This window comes from Stegostoma tigrinum, chromosome 9, assembly GCF_030684315.1.
Source record: "Stegostoma tigrinum isolate sSteTig4 chromosome 9, sSteTig4.hap1, whole genome shotgun sequence".
Taxonomy (NCBI): Eukaryota; Metazoa; Chordata; class Chondrichthyes; order Orectolobiformes; family Stegostomatidae; genus Stegostoma; species Stegostoma tigrinum.
The window spans coordinates 18,087,600-18,104,090 of NC_081362.1; the positions used below are offsets into that span (position 1 = coordinate 18,087,600).

The 16,491-nt window shown below is 39.2% G+C and overlaps 1 protein-coding gene across 1 annotated transcript in view; it reads right to left on the minus strand.

Moving 5' to 3' along the window:
* Positions 1-16,491, minus strand: part of adgb (androglobin) — a 284,646-nt gene that overhangs the window by 43,275 nt on the left and 224,880 nt on the right. The window contains exons 25-29 of the mRNA XM_059648385.1: positions 14,741-14,834; positions 11,480-11,614; positions 5,888-6,041; positions 5,537-5,724; positions 249-433 (exon numbers count right to left, since the gene is read on the minus strand). Coding sequence (XP_059504368.1) covers positions 249-433; positions 5,537-5,724; positions 5,888-6,041; positions 11,480-11,614; positions 14,741-14,834 — 756 coding nt within the window. The remainder of the gene's footprint in view (positions 1-248; positions 434-5,536; positions 5,725-5,887; positions 6,042-11,479; positions 11,615-14,740; positions 14,835-16,491) is intronic.

Consider the following 16,491-nt stretch of genomic DNA (forward strand, 5'->3'; position numbering starts at 1 on the left):
TCGATTCTATTCTAATCGGAGATGAGTCTTGAGAAATTCTTAGGTGAGAGAGATTTTTCTACTGTGTAAACTAATCTCTAATCTATTTTTTCTATAATTCACAGACGGGGTAACTTCCACCTTAGATCGTTTAAAACAATCTCTTGTTATTTGAGAGAAACTTAAAACGGTGGATAAGGAAAAAGAGGGTGAGAGACAAAGAGATAAAAGAATACAAGCAAATTGAAGAGTTCTGGTGCCATACTCACTATGATTAGTAGGACGTCCTGTATTTGAGGCAAACAGGAATGAAGGAATTATCGTATGGCCTTTTCCAGTTGCTTTGGCTACCTCTTCATTCCTATCTAGGATTTGCAGCTCAATGTATACATCTGGCTTGGAGGTTTGCATGTGGAGTGTAGCTTGATGAGTTATATACACATTGACCTGGAATCTGCAACAGGTGTCGGTGGAAATACATTATTATTAACAACAGACACTGAGATACAAATTAGGGTATGCAGAGGTACAATCCCGAATGGCAAAACCTGAGATGTCTTGGTGTCGCACCTCTTGTAATTTTCTACATTTTGATATAAACACAGGAGTATCAATGAGCCAGTCATCCAAAAATAAAAAAAAACACTTTGCTGCAACACTTGATAAATGAAATCTGGGTTGAAGATGGGTCTAAGTTGGAAGCAAGTCTGAATTGGTCAGGGGGGGAATGAAAGTTGAGCCAAGGAAATGTCAGAATTTACGTCAGGAATGGATTGGAGGTTGGGTTGTGGGACAGGGTTGGCGGGAAACATGTATGTGCAAAAATGTAAGTATTTAATTCTGGGTCATATATTTAGATGTGTAAGTTTCACAAGACTCCATCGGCAATAAATTGGCCAGCAAACGAAGTTACACAAGTCAACGATTTATTAGCAATTACAACACCTACTACATTCAGTTGCTTCCTGCAAGGGAATAAGTTCCAGAAATAAACCGCAGTTCAATGACATGCTGCAAAATTGCAAGAATTCAGTAATTGCTGTCATTTATTTTCTCCATATTTCATATACAAGGTTCTGCAAACAAACATTGTGAAAGTGATGCTAGAGATCAGATAGCCAGATCATTCAATCAAGTGGGAGCTCACATGTTTCAGCTCTTCCTTGTCTGGGCTCTCAGCTAGGCCTCAGTATGTGTTTTTGACAGGGAGCTCTGCCAACCATTGGATTGTTGAAACAGTTGTAACACAGATTGATTGGACTAGCTGTCTGATCTCTGGTACCAGTTTCACAGTATTTGTTTACACAGCTTAAGCGGTTTCAAGTGCCTTGGGATATCAACCGTTGAGATTTTAAAGGGAAAATCCAAAAGAACTGCAGATGCTAGAAATCAGAAACAAAAATACAAACGGCTGGTAAAATGCAACCGGTCTGGCTGCATCTGTGGATAGAAATCAAAGTTAATATTTTGGGCCCAGTGACCCTTCTTCAGATGGTAGCTGTGAAAAGTTGTGAATGAATGAGTGAATGAATGAATGAATGAATGAGTGAATGAGTGAATGAGTGAATGAGTGAATGAGTGAATGAGTGAATGAGTGAATGAGTGAATGAGTGAATGATTTATTGTCCTGTGTATTTTATATTGAGAATGCAATAAAATACAGTGAAAAGCTTTCACCTGCTGCCACAATTCAGTACAATTTCAAACAATTTATTAATAAAGAAAAAAGAGAAAGATACAGCTTGAAGGGAGTCCATCAGTCCTCAGCCAGCATATCACCATCAGCAATGCCTGTGCTGCCTTCCCTCCTCTAATGCTTGTCGCTGTCTACACCTGACCAATGTCAAAGTCACTGATCTTCAGGTGCCAGCTTTTTTATTGCAGAAAATGTGATGGGCGGAGGCAGAAGAGTAACTGATAGGTTGAAATAGAGCCCACAGAGGGAGAAAAACAGTTAGACAGTCAAAAAAGTAGTTAAGGGTCAGTCCAATTGGCCTGTAATTCCCGTTTTTTCCTTTACCCCCTTCTTAAACGGGGGGGGGGGGGGGGGTGACATTAATGAATAAAAACTGAAAGAAGTGCGGATGCTGTAAACAGGGATAAAAACATAAGTTGCTGGAAAAATTGCTGCGGAACTCAGTTCTGAGGAAGGGTTATGGGACCTGAAACGTTAACTCTGATATTTTTCTTCACAGATGCTACCAGACCTGCTTTTCCAGCAACTTCTGTTTTTGTTCCTGAGTTACATTAGTGATTTTCCAGTTCTCTGGGGCCCTCCCTGACTCCAGTGATTCCTGAACAATCGTTATAAATGATTCCACTATCGCTTCAGCTATCTCCTTCAGAATTCTGGGGTGTAGTCCATCTGGTCCAAGTGATTTATCTACCTTCAGATGTTTCGGCTTTTCTATCCGAGACATCCCGGTTTGCTCCCACCACATCCCCTCAGCTCCGTGACACCTTCCCTGCAATCGTGGAAGGTGTAACATCTGCCCATTTACCTCCTCCCTCCTCACCATCCAAGGGCCCAAACACACCTTTCAAGTGAAGCAGTACTTGACTCAACCTAGTCTACTGTATTTGCTCCTCACAATGTGATCTCCTCTACATTGTGTAATGAAGCGCTGACTGGGTGAGTGCTTTGCACAGTATCCACATTCTGTCTGCAAAAAAGACACTAAGATTCCAGTTGCCTACCACATCAACATATCACCTTGTACCCTGGCCAACACCTCTGTCTCAGGCTTGCTGCTGTACTCCAGCGAAGCTCAGCATAAGCTGGAAAAACAGCAGATAACAAGGTGTACAGCTGGATGAACACAGCAGGCTAAGCAGCAAAGGAACAGGAAAGCTGGTGTTTCGGGTCAGGACGTTTCAAAGTACTTCTTTTGACTGAAAAGCATTTTCGGATGCCTTTAAATTGTGAAACATGTCTTTACTTATTTTATTGAAATACAATAAAAAGCTCTGTACCAGGAATAAATTTATCTGCTATTACCTGTATATCAAAAGTCAATTTTATTACTGACAACTGCTTTTCAGTAACTGCAGTATCTTAATCTGTAAATCCATCCAGTAGCAAAAAATGTGAAGATTTCTTCTGTTCCTGATTATTTTAATGTGCCAACCCCTGAGCAGGTTGGATTGGTAAAATTTAAAAAATGTGAATGAAACATTTTTTTAGACAAATGAGGAGTAATGATATGAAGTACATGGTCCAGTTTTAAAGGAGGTGCAGAGAGATTAAAGAGATTTATTGTGGTTGGTTAGCTCACTCAGCTGGTTCATTGTTGTTCTGCAGATGTTTCATTACCCTGCTGGGTAACATCATCAGTGCAGCCTGCAATGAAGTGCCTTCCCCTATTTTCGTACCAATTTGAGTGTGTTTGGCCTGTAGGTCTCTGAGGTTTGAAAGTAGATTTGTAGCTCAGGTTGTGGATGTTGTGGTTGGTTGGCTTGCCGAACTGGTTCGATGAAGATGCTTCCTTGGAGGCTGTACTGATGATGTTAACAGCCGGGTAATGAAACGTCTGCAGGACAACAACAAACCAACTTGGTGAGCCAACGAACCACAACATCCACAACTCGAGCTACAAATCTACTCCAAAACTTTGAAGAGATTTGTTTCCAACAATCTTTGAAGGTGGCAGGCCAAATAGAGAAGGCTGTTTAAATAAAAACACACATGGGACTCTTGCTTTTATTAGTGGAGAGATAGAGTACAGAGTTAAAAACTTAAACAAAATGTTTATCAAACACTAGGTACGCTTCAGTTAGAACATTATGTCCAATGTTGGACAGCACATTTTAAGTAAGATATCCAGGTTCTAGAGAGGGTGCAGAGGAGATTTACTAGAATGATATCAGCGATGAGAGACTTCAGTTACAGGAAAAGTAAAGAGAAGCTGGGATTGTTTGTATTCCATTCATTCGCAGGATGTGAGTATTGCTGGCTAGGCCAGCATTTATAGCCCATTCCTAATTATCTTGGAGAAAGTAGTGGTGACTTGCCTTCATAAACCACTAGTTTTAGGATATAGATCACAGAGCTGTTAGGTTGGGAGTTCCAAGATTTTGAGCTGGTAATAGTCAAAAGAATGGTGATATTGTTCCAAGGTGCAAATGTGTGTAGGACATGGAAAGGAAATTCCAGGCAGTGAGTGTCCTTCTAAGTGGTCAAGGTCACAGGTTTGGAAGCTGCTGTTGAAGGAGGCTTGGTTAGTTATGGCAGCTCATCTTGCAGATGGTGTGCACTGCTGCCACTGTACATTGGTGATGGAGGCAGTGAATGTTGACATGGTGCCAATCAAGCAGGATGCTTTGTCCTGAATGTTGTCTTCCCTAAGTGTTGTTGGAACTCCACCTAGATGTACAGATTAGTGGAAAGTATTCTCGCAATACTCAAGGAATGGCAATATATTTCCAAGGTAGAACTGTGTGTAAGATATGGAAGGGAAATTCCAGGCAGTGAGTGTTCCCGACTTGTGCCTTGGAGATGGTGAACAGACTTTGGCGAGATATGAGGTGATTTACTCATTACAGAATTCCTAGCACCTGACCTGCTCTCGCAGACACAAAATTTACAAGGTTCATCCAGTCTAACCTAGTTTCCAGTCAAACGTAACCCCCAGAATGTTGATATTGGGTGATTCAGTGATTGTAATACCATTGAACATCAAGGAGTGATGGTTAGATTCTCTCAAATTGGAGAAGGTCATTGCATGGCACCTATGTGGCACAAATGTTACTTGTTACTTATCAGTCCAGATTAAATGTTACCCAGATCTCATTGCATTTGGACATAAACTGCTTCAGAGCAGGGGAGATCAAGGGAAGATCAAGGGAAGATTTGAAAAAAATGTTGAAATCAGTAAGTGTTTCCATAGCGTAAGTATGGATAACCTGTTTTGGAAGAAAGTATGATGACTGGAGGATACGTATGCAAAAAACAGAATTGACATGAGGAAAGTATTTTTGCATGAGTTGTTAAGGTCTGAAAAATACTGCCCAAGAATGTGCTTCAAGCAAATTTAGTAGTAAACTTTCAAAAGAGAATTGAACAAGTACTTGGAAACAAGGAAGATTTAAAGAGCATAGGAAGAAAGCAAAAGAGTATTCCAAATGGATAGCACTTTCAAAGACCTAACACAGGCATAGTAGAGTTCTATTTTCAATGTATCATTCTATGATTTTGATATCATTTCATTTGTCAGAAAATCTTCAAAAATGATCTATATCCTTTCTTCAAAAATCTCTATTTTTTTCAGCCAGGGCAATCTAATACTGATTCTATTCTCACATCACATCAAACAAGCAAATTGCATTCCTTTCAGTTGGAATTCTTAAACATTATATCAGAATGCACCAACTGAAAATTACTCTGATCTTGCACTAAAGACACATTGTGCTTGAAATTCTATCCATTTAGTTCCATCCAGCTGTCATTTTTCTCAAGGCTTTCATTTTAGCAAACGGAATCAGTGACTAGTTTAAGATTATTTTCCAGAAATGTCAAGCATTTGTAATGTTAAGCTGCAAAGCAATTTCTTATGACTACCTGAAGATGATGTTTTTGTCATTTGGAATGTAGTAGGACTTAATCTCCTTCATTGAAAAGCTGCTGTTGACAGTTTCATTTGCCAGAACAGGAGGAGGATAGCTGGAGCCAATCAAACGTAATTTCCATTTACCACTGGGAACTGGGAAGCTTCCAGTTTGGGCTTCAGCTGTGAATGTATAGCCAGTCTGAATAAAAATAAAATTTGCCGTTTTAGGTAACAACTTATAATTGAAATTTTTGCTAATTTGAATGAACATCTGCACAAAGAACAATTTTATTAAATGAGAAACAAATTCCGAACAGAGTAATACATTGGAGGTCACATCTCCAGCCATTGAATTTACCTACCGTATTTTTATTGTATGTATGAGGAGCTACCTTTTGAAAAACCCTGGGTATTTCTTCTCCTGTATCATTATTGACCACATGCAGAACACACGTGGGTAGTGCAGAGTAAATCTTTGGCACGATCAGCATATCTTTAGGGACATTAAACACTTCTCTGTGGGCACAACAAAGTTCAGTTAGATAGTTGAAGCACCTCTAGAAAGCAAAGGGAACAAAAGGATCAAATATTGGGGGGCTGGAAGTAAACAGCAAATAAAGAAATGCAAGGAGATTTTTTAAACATAAAGAATTTGTAGAGCAGGTTAATAAGATGGCAGACCCAATTCACAGTTAATTTACTTGTATTTTGGGAGAGAGAAAGACTGAAAATGAAAATATATTGCATCCGCCACCCTTTTACAACAATAAACTAATCACTGCAGTAAGACATGACCAAAAGATGACAAAATATAAAACATAAAATTACAATTTCAAATTAATTGTACAAGATTTGTTGTTAAAATTTGGATTAAGTCTTTGACAACCAACTAAATCAGGCAAACTTTGACTTTTTTAAAAGTTATCAACATACTAGTGTCAAACATATATTCTCTCTTTGCTCATTACAGCAGTATTGACAAGTTATCTGCCTTTGAACTTAGCAGCGACTCTTCCTAGTCTTTCACTCCTAGAGACTAGACTGCTGTTTGTGCCACACACCTTTACTTCATATACTAATAGATAATGGCGAAGGACCACTTCAGTCAACAATTTAAAGTATTAGTCACTATAAACTTGCTCTCCAGGGATTTGTAATCCTCGAGCTACACCATGTGGTAACCTCTGAGAGGCAAGACAGAAGTGAATCACCCTGTTCAGAGAGAATATTACACACCGCTGAAGCAGGTGGGACTTGAATCCGGATCCCCGGGGGGTCATTAGTGAGGCAAGATTACTCGACTTAAGCAAAACTTAATACATGTTGTTACCAGCCACAACTGCAAATTTGGTGGTATTCTAGCAAAGTAGTAAGGTACCCTATTCTTCAGTAGACTTGCCTCCCTGACACTGTACAATCCTGCAGTATTTCAGGGTTCCATCCCAGTCCTCTCGGATGCACCATCGTGACATTAACTCCAAGTTCAGAGTTAAACTGTACATACACGCTGATGATTTACATTCTTAAGTTCCATTGTTGAGAATTTAAGGCTGTCAACATAGCAACACCTCAGATATTCCGATAGCCAGATCGTGTTGTAGCAGCATGGACTGGAGTTGTGCATAGGGGCCCTGGCGCAGTAAGCATCAACAGCGGTTTATGCATTAGTCATCTAAAGTTAAGTGGGCATTTTTAAAAAAATCTGATCAGGGTTTAGAATAGGGTTTTGGATATTAATATTAGTTGTTGAGGCATCTCATTTGCAATTTCCTAGGACTAATGTGCAGACTTCAACTTAGGATCAAACTGATCACAACCTGAGACAATTTGACTGAAGAAAGAAGAAAGTTTGCTTCCTCCTATCCCAATCATTCACTAGTTCCTGTCTTCAGTCATTGAGTCCAAGGTGTATATACTTTCGGTTGGAACATGGCTTATTTGTTCATTACCTTTAGATTTAGCCAGACCACGCAAGGACAATTGTGTTCTGGTTGTCTCAGCGAAAAGAGCTCACTGCTCGAGGAAGTTCCTGGTGCACAAAGATAATTTCTGTACTTTTTTTCACCACTATCAACTATTGCCTTAATCTCTCTTTCTGTCTCTCTCCTATGCTGACCTTTAATAAATATTACAGCCCACAGAATGAAAAGGAAAGTGGCAGAAGGAATGTAAAGTTGGCTACGTGCAAAGAAATGAAGTATAATAGTGAATGTTTGGTTTTAAACTGGAGGACGGGATGTAGTTGCTTCTCAAGCCATTGGTACTAGGGCTACTGCTTTTACTGATCTACTTCAATGACTCAGACTTTAGTGTGCAAGGCACAATTTTAAAAGTTGCTGTGACAGAAAGCTTGGAATTATGAACTGTGAGGAGTAACAATGCTATAAATGATGGTCCTTTTAAGAATGAACAAGGATAAGCTCCAGAGGTAATAGACAGCAGTTAATGTTCACTTGAATATTTGTTTTTGAGGGCTGGATTACACCAGTGGGGAGAACTTGTCAGGAAGAAGAAAGAGCATATTGGTGTTTTTAGCTAAATATTAAACATATAAAATGCAATAAACACTTTTGGAAGCCAGATGGCTCCTACTTGTTGTTTTGGAAAATGGGGGTGGCCAGCAGTGTAACAAGGGGAATTGTGATTGAATTCAAGAAGAAACACAATATAGGAACATAAGTAGGCCATTTGGCCCTTCAAGCACGTGCCCCCCATTCATTATGATCAATCCTGGTTGATCATCCAACTATGAGTGATAATGGGAACTGCAGATGCTGGAGAATCCAAGATAATAAAATGTGAGGCTGGATGAACACAGCAGGCCCAGCAACATCTCAGGAGCACAAAAGCTGACGTTTCGGGCCTAGACCCCTGATGAAGTGTCTAGGCCCGAAACGTCAGCTTTTGTGCTCCTGAGATGCTGCTGGGCCTGATGTGTTAATCCAGCCTCACATTTTATGATCATCCAACTATGCTTCGTTCACTTCAAACGTTTTGATCCCTTTAGCTCTGAGAGCTATATCTAACTACTTCAAAATATTTAATGTTTACACCTCAACCACTTTCTGTGGCGAAGAATGCCCCATAGGCTCACCACTTTGGAAGAAATTAATTCTCATCTCAGTCCTAGTTAGTCCTCCTTAGTTAGAGTAAAAAAAAGTGCAGATGCTGCAATCCAAGGTCGACAAACAAAAGGCTGGAAGAACACAGCAGGCCACGCAGCATCTGGAGGAAAGGAGCAGACACTTCTGACCCTCCCGACCCTCCCTTCCAGCCACCAACTGGATTTATCCCTCCCATTAACCAACTAGGTTGTACCTACCATCAGTGTCCACCTATCACTACCACTCCACCTCCACCCCTTCCCCACCTTTATCTGCAGCTCCTCCTACCCCCACATCCAGGCCTGAAGAAGGGTAATACCTGAAATAGTGACAGTTCCCGACTGTATACCACTGTGCTGCCACTTCTTCTGGGTCTGTCCTAGTAGTGGGAAAGGACACATCTAGGAATGGTGATGGTGGTGTCCGGGACATTGTCTGTGAGGTATTCCATGAGTATGACTGTGTCAGGCTGGTGCTTGACGAGTCTCCCAATTTTGACAATAAACTCTGGATATTAGTGAGGAGAACTCTGCAGAGTCGATAGGGCTATTTCTGCCATTGTCTATTCTAGTGCCTAGGTTGATACCAACTATGAGACTATGTAGCGATTGGTAAGGGCAATTGAGAGTCAACCACATTGCTGTGGATCTGCAGTCACACATAGGCTAGACCAGGTGAGGATGGCAGATTTTCGTCCCTCAAGGGCATTTGTGAACCGGATGGGTTTTTCTGACAATCGATAGTGGTTCAGAATTTTTTTTACTGAATTCAAATTGCACCTACTGCTGTGATGGGATTCGAAGTTTTCAGAACATTAGCCGAGTTTCTAGATTAACAGTTCAGTGATAATACCGCTACACCATTCCTTCCCTAATCAACTCTCTGGGCTAGGTCTGGGAGGTTCGACTTTAAAATTTGGACTTTTTCCTTTTCTTTTGGATAAAGATTTTAAGATTTGGATGGGTTTTCTTTTTCTTTTGGCTTTGTTTCTTTTATTTCTTCTCTGGTTTTATAATATTTTGTATTCTAAGATAGCACCTTAGAATGGTGACTTTTTACACTTTTCACTGTATTCCTGTAGTTGAATACATGAGACAATAGAATATGATTCTAATTCTAATACAAGATATGGTTTTAAAGGGAGTCAGGAGCAGAGGAACTTGAGGACATATCAGCACCAATTATGGTTAGGTTTACTGAGAAAGCCTAAGTGATCCAGGGAATCCTGGACTTTATAAATACATGTGTGTGGTGCAAAAACCAGGAGATTATGGTGGCACTTCGTAAGAAAATTGATCCAGCCTCAGTTGGAATATTGTGTTTAATTTTGGGTATCACACTTTAAGAATGATATAATGACACTAGAAAACAAAACAGAATTGACTAACCAGAGATAATGGAACTGCAGTTGCTGGAGAATCCAAGATAACAAAGTGTGAAGCTGGATGAACACAGCAGGCCAAGCAGCATCATAGGAGCACAAAAGCTTATGTTTCGGGCCTAGACCCCTCTGCTGATGAAGGGTCTAGGCCTGAAACATCAGCTTTTGTGCTCCTAAGATGCTGCTTGGCTTGATGTGTTCATCGAGCTCCACGCTTTGTTATCTTGAATTGACTAACCAAGATGTTTCCACAGTTACAAGGGTAGATTTGGGAAGCTGAGAGATTTGATAGTGTTGCTAAAAACCATGAGGGATTTGGACAGAGTAGATAGAGAGAAACTGTTCCCAGTTGTGAAAAAGTTGAGTACTAGATCACACCAATTTAAGGTGAAATGCAAAAGAGCTAATGGAGATATGAGAAAAAGCTTAGTTATGAAGGCATAGTTATGTCTGACAGAGTGTGGAGACAGATTCAACTATTGTTTTCAAAAGTGTTTTGGGTAATTACCTGAAGAAACATTTGCAGGGCATGAGGAGTGTATCCTGCTGAGTTGCTTCATGTGGTGCAAACTTTAAGTCTTGCCTCTGCCTGCAGTGAAAAATATGCATGTGGGCTCATTCATAACTCAGGAATGTGATGTTTGGAGATGGCCCAACTAGCGATTCCAAGAAAGTAGTAGAAATTTGATTGATAGAGTTTGATCCTCACAATAATGATAGCCATTCTGAGTCAGTCAAATAATCATTGTGGGTGAGATTTTCCCCCAACCTGCAGGTCTTTCTTCATTGCCATTATTAATAGAAAAAAATTTTAAATGTATAAAAGATGAGACATTGGAAGCAGATCTAAGCAGATTTCTGTCCTACGCTACTTTAACTATATATCTTTCACAAATGTATTTGTTTTGCTGTTTAAATAAATTGTAACTTCTTCAAATGAATAAAATACCCACCCTTTTAGTCTTTCTGGACCTTCCAACAGTCATATTGAGGTAGAAACTAAATTTCAAAATAGAGTAGTTAGAGGCATAAATCTGGAATCATTTAAGAAGCAACTCAAAGTTAATTAGTATTTCTCTAACTGGTTGAACCAAGGTGAGCTGGAGGGACTTCCTGAGGAAATTGTCTTGTGAAAACCAGGCATAAAAATGACCATGACATGGTCAAGTACCACATTTTGCAAGTAACAGTTGCATAACTTTTTATTTTCGAACAAATTAGATCTGCTCTATTGTACAGTGCAAGTAAATCAATTATAATATAATTATGACCTACTTTTTATAATACTTAAACTGGCACACATAGCAATGCACGGGATTATTAGCAATCACTGATTTAAAAGACTTAGTGGAAAAGAATCACTGGCCAATTCTTATGATAGAAAATAGTTTTAGAACGAGTGTTGCAAGTGCACAGGCAAATCCCTTGGGAATGTCACCATCACCAAGAAGTGCAATTTGTATTCATACCTGAAAACCACAAACCAGAAATTGGGAGGCTGATCACTATATGTGGTTGTGTAATCTGCAAATATAGTCTTACACCAGTCATCTTCATAAAATGGATACAGTTTTGCCAGTTCTGGGCTTAAATCAAACATGTACCTGGAAGATCAAAAAGAAGATGGATATGAAACACAGTCCATGTTTGCACATCTGTAGGAAAGAGCTGGTGTCTTTTTTTAACCGTTTGAAGAATGAAAGCTAACCAATGCTTTTGATCTTCCACAGCAATGCAACATGTGCTTGACATAGTGGATTGTTCCAAGGCCTGTCAATACTTCAACTCTTGATAACTACAGACTTGGACACTTTACTCCCTACTCTTTTACTCCACCAAGGTCTTTAAGATCTCTCTGAATATATCGGAGATCAGTAACTCATTTTGTTACAGCATTAGTTATTGCAGTAAAATATGCAGCCAAGAGATGGGGAAACAAACCTATACCTCAGTATTTTATAGTAGCTCAGTAAGTCTATTTATTTTTATATTTTAATACTGTAAGAACAATACTAAATTACACAGCCTTAACTGCATATCAGTTTAAGTGCGCCATCAATCAGGCAGCTATTTCTCTAACTGATTGATTACAGAGCAAGTAGAATTACTCTTCTTGGTTATTAGACAACTTCCACTTGCCCCAGAGGTGTGTAATAGCATTATTGAACAGGCTGATTAGAAAATATCAAGAACATAAACTAAGAACAAATTATGAACATTGTGCCTTTTATTGTTTCTGTTAATGTACCATTAATTTATGAGGGCAAAAATAATCGTCATGGAAATGATCTTTCTCCTGTTTTGATAACTAAGACACAAAAAGAGCCCAATGAACTAGTGAGAAGATGCCATATGTTAGAGAACGAAATTTTTAGGAAAGTTGAGGACATAAAGACTCCAAGTAGAGAGAAAAAATTATTGCTTGTGTTAGAGGACACCATTAAGTGGGCATACTGAAGAAAACTGGCTGTCCCAGTCTTGGAATAATGTGAGGAAGAGGTGACATCATGAGGCACATATGTTATAGATCCAGAACAATGCATCAGACTAAACTGTATGTGACAACTTGGGGATATAGAGTTACAGCAACAAAGAGGACTATTTGATGAATCCTCTTTAAACAATGAATGACTGATTTATAGAAGAACATCCAAGGAGTGTAAGGGACATGAAGTTTAGAATCTTTCAAGGAGTTAGATATGGTGATTATGTTTTCTTTATGGATGAGCTAAAGATGATCTAAATAACTTTCCTCATCTGTACTTGTCCTTAGATCTGCTGTTGAACTCTACATAAAGATAATCTGTTATTTCTGGGATACAGCAATGAATTGCATAATGTCTGATCCCTCCAAGGGTATGTGAACAGGACTTTAATGCATGACTCATCATTAGTGATAATGTAAATTTGGATGCATGAACATATACAATTGAGAGATGAAAATTTCATGAAATGAAGCCTACTCATGTGTCAGTCAGTCTTCTCTGAAGTCAGGGTAGTTAGAAGATTGTGGATCAAAGCTCCAGAGGTTGAATTGCAAAATCCAAACTGACAGTACTTAAAGAATGCTGTGCTGTTGGATGTGGGATTTTTCAGATGCAATGTTAAGTTGATGATTCATATGCCCTCTTAGATGGACAAAGACCCCACAGTTTTAATTTTAGGAACAATGAAATTCTGGTGATATGGACCAGTGTGTAGCCCTCAATCAATATCCAAGACATACTGTGGTTATTATCACTTTGCTGTTTGAGTGCTGTGTGCCAACCAGCAGTCTGAATTTCTACCTTACATTGGTAATAACATTTCAAAAGTACTTCATTGGATATTGAGTGGTTTGGGATGGTTTGTCACTGTGAAAAGCCTTATAGAAGTACTATCTTGCCTTCCTCATAATTATTTGGTTCTCTCAGCACTTCAGATGTTACTGAGTAATGAAGAATTTCAGTTTGACAATACATAAGATTACTAGACATCATCTCTTTCCATTCCGACTCATCTTCTTCTATCATGCTCAGAAATGTGAAGTATCAAGCTACATAAATTCTCCAACATAAAAAAAACATTCTATATGTAGATTCAAGCACCACAGAACCATGAAAATGCTGTTTTTCTAATAGTTTAAGCGAATGCAAATTTTGCCTTTGCAAAACTTTTATATCACCTTACTAAAACCTGCAAAAATAGAGTCATTGAAAGGATTTCAACAAATCAATAATTCAGGTAAAATATTCAACATTGCTTGGTAAACATATTACTGCTGTGGATCATCTGGAGATTTGAGGATACCCTAGTTAAATGACACACCATGAAATGAACATTTTCCACCACTAATTAATTTACAATTATCATTCCAAATGATGATTATATTTGCCACAGCAGTGACCCATTTCTATCTTTTCAGTGGAAATTTCAACTCTCAAAAACAGATGTGTGTGGTCAGGCAATGCATAAAAATCTCAAACCTAAACCCAGGCTCCAACTTATCGTTTTAAGTAAGGTGGGATGGTGCATCAATGACTATTCCATTCCTAGGAAACATATTGATTGCATAAATATTAAAATGACGTACTGGGAAATATGGATCTAAAAGGAACTGAGGCCAGCTGGATCCAGCACACAGATGCCTGTCCATTCATCTGCTAAATCTAGCTCATTTTGTCTGACATCGCTGTGCCTCTAAATCTCCCCATTCTTTTACTAGACTTTCTACATTTTCTATCTAGATTCATCATTGTATCTGGCTCATCAACAATTTGGCTTCATGTCCTTCACACCAACTGTAATATCCAGCCACCCCAGCCGATGTCATCTTTGTCAAACCGCATTCACCCAGCCTCCAGTGTGTGTCTCCAACACTTTGTCATATTCTATTGGTGCAAGTTCCTGATTCACAAGCTCTCCCTTAAGTCTCTCATTCTAGATGGCTGCGGCCAAAAAACTGAAAAGTTATTGTAAATCAAAGAAATGCTTTGGGGCCTAGCAGAAACCCAATTTTCTGATTTCCTAACCACAAAACTGCTCCTGAATTAATATTTGGGCTTCTCTTTTAATCACCATCATTCACTTCCTCATTCTGTACTATGGAAACAGAGCACTTTTGATTAATACAGCTTACATTTCTAAGTATATTATCTTAGATATAATACAGGAAAATAATAATTATGAGCAATATTTCTAGAAACATCTTTGGAGATCTGAACTTCACAGTTGTCTTCAGAGGTTCATACCTAAGTAAGTATGAGGCATGTTGCTCTATGTCTGACTCCAGTAAATACCAAATTTCCTGCAGGATAGCGTTGACATAATTGTGCTGCTTTGACCCTGTATTGGTATAGAACAATGTGTGTTACTGGAGGTATTAACAGACTTGCAAAATGGATGCATAATTGGAAAATTAATTTTTATATTAACATGTGAGGTGGAACAAGATGTGAGACAATATAAATAAAGCCATATAGCTACTTGGAAAACAACAGTAGGGTGATGATAAGATGCTAAGAGCAAATGAAATGTATTAAATCACTAAAACAGCAATATGCATTATAAAGTAAAAACATCCCCATGCACCTTTTGAACTGAATACCCAGTGTATATGCTACAAACATATGAACATATAAATTAGACACAGGAGCATGACATTCAGCTCCTTTACGCTACTCTGCTATTCAATAAGATCATGGCTGATCTGATTACGGCCTCAACTCCAAATTCTCATCTATGCATGATAATTCCTTGTAAGTCAAGAATCTATTTAACTCTGTCCTAAAAATGTTCAATAGTTCTGTCCACATCACTCTCTGGGATACAGAATTTCAAAGACTCTTGGGAGTGGGTGTTAGGGGTTTGGGTGGAGTCAGTTTGGGTTAGGTCTGGTGGGTTGGAGTTCGGATTAGGGGGATAGGGAGGTTGGGTGTGGGGATTGGGGTTGAATCATGGGAGGTAGTCAGGGTCTGTGGTAGGAGGAGGTTGTTTGAGAGTAGGGTTATTAGGTTGGTTCCAAAAATTGGTGGGCTGGGAGAAAAAGGTGGAGTGGTGTGGTTCAGTCTAGGCTGGTCCAAGTTGGGCAATGAGGTTAGTCGATGTAGGGAAGCTGGATCCAGGTGATTCTGGTTGGATTGGAGGGTATAGATATTTCTGACCTTTTACAACAGTAGGAGGCAGACAAGGGTGTGTACTTGGATAATTTGTTGGGGGGGAGGGTGGGTGCGGGGTGTTAGTGCAATTTTTATTATTAACCAGAAGTTACAGCAGGTATCAATCCTCTGTCTTTCCCTGGTTAATTATTAAGATACATAAATCAAGATCATCCGAAGACTCAGCTACAAGCTTTTCTTTGGGAGAGTTTTGCATTAGAATTTTCAACCACCTGGGCAATTTCTGGGTAGTAAGTGTGTCAGAACTTCCCAGAAGTCCCTGCATTCATCTTTCAGACTATATCCACTCTCTGGCTATCTGGAAAACAGAAGGTCTGAATGCAGTTTTCTATATTATTGCAAGGATTCCAAATTTACAATATAATTTCTCTATGTAACCTTCTCATTCAGTAACTGCTTTTGAGTACGGGGGGAATCATAATGTCTGTCTGTCATTGCCAGCACTCATGGAAGTGGCGCTGCTCTGGCAGTAGTCTCCTTCATAACTGTCCCCTGCCTTCACCCTGGTTCACCCTTACTCTACAGATCGAAAACCAGCTATGTTCCAAACCCTCATTTTACAAAGCACTGATTTTCTTTCAGAGGTTTGATGTGCTTTTGTGAATGGCTTAGAGGGGAATTTGCAGTTGTGTAGCTCCCATATATCTGTTACCCTTGTTCTTCCAGATGGAAGTGATCACGGTTTTGGAAGGCACTGTCTGAGAATCTTATGACCACTCTTTGATTTCTGTTAGGTAGCAATCTTCTATGTATGCAAATATGTTACCTCTTACACCATGGTTAAATATCTGCAATAATCTATGATGTAGCACTATACCAAAAGC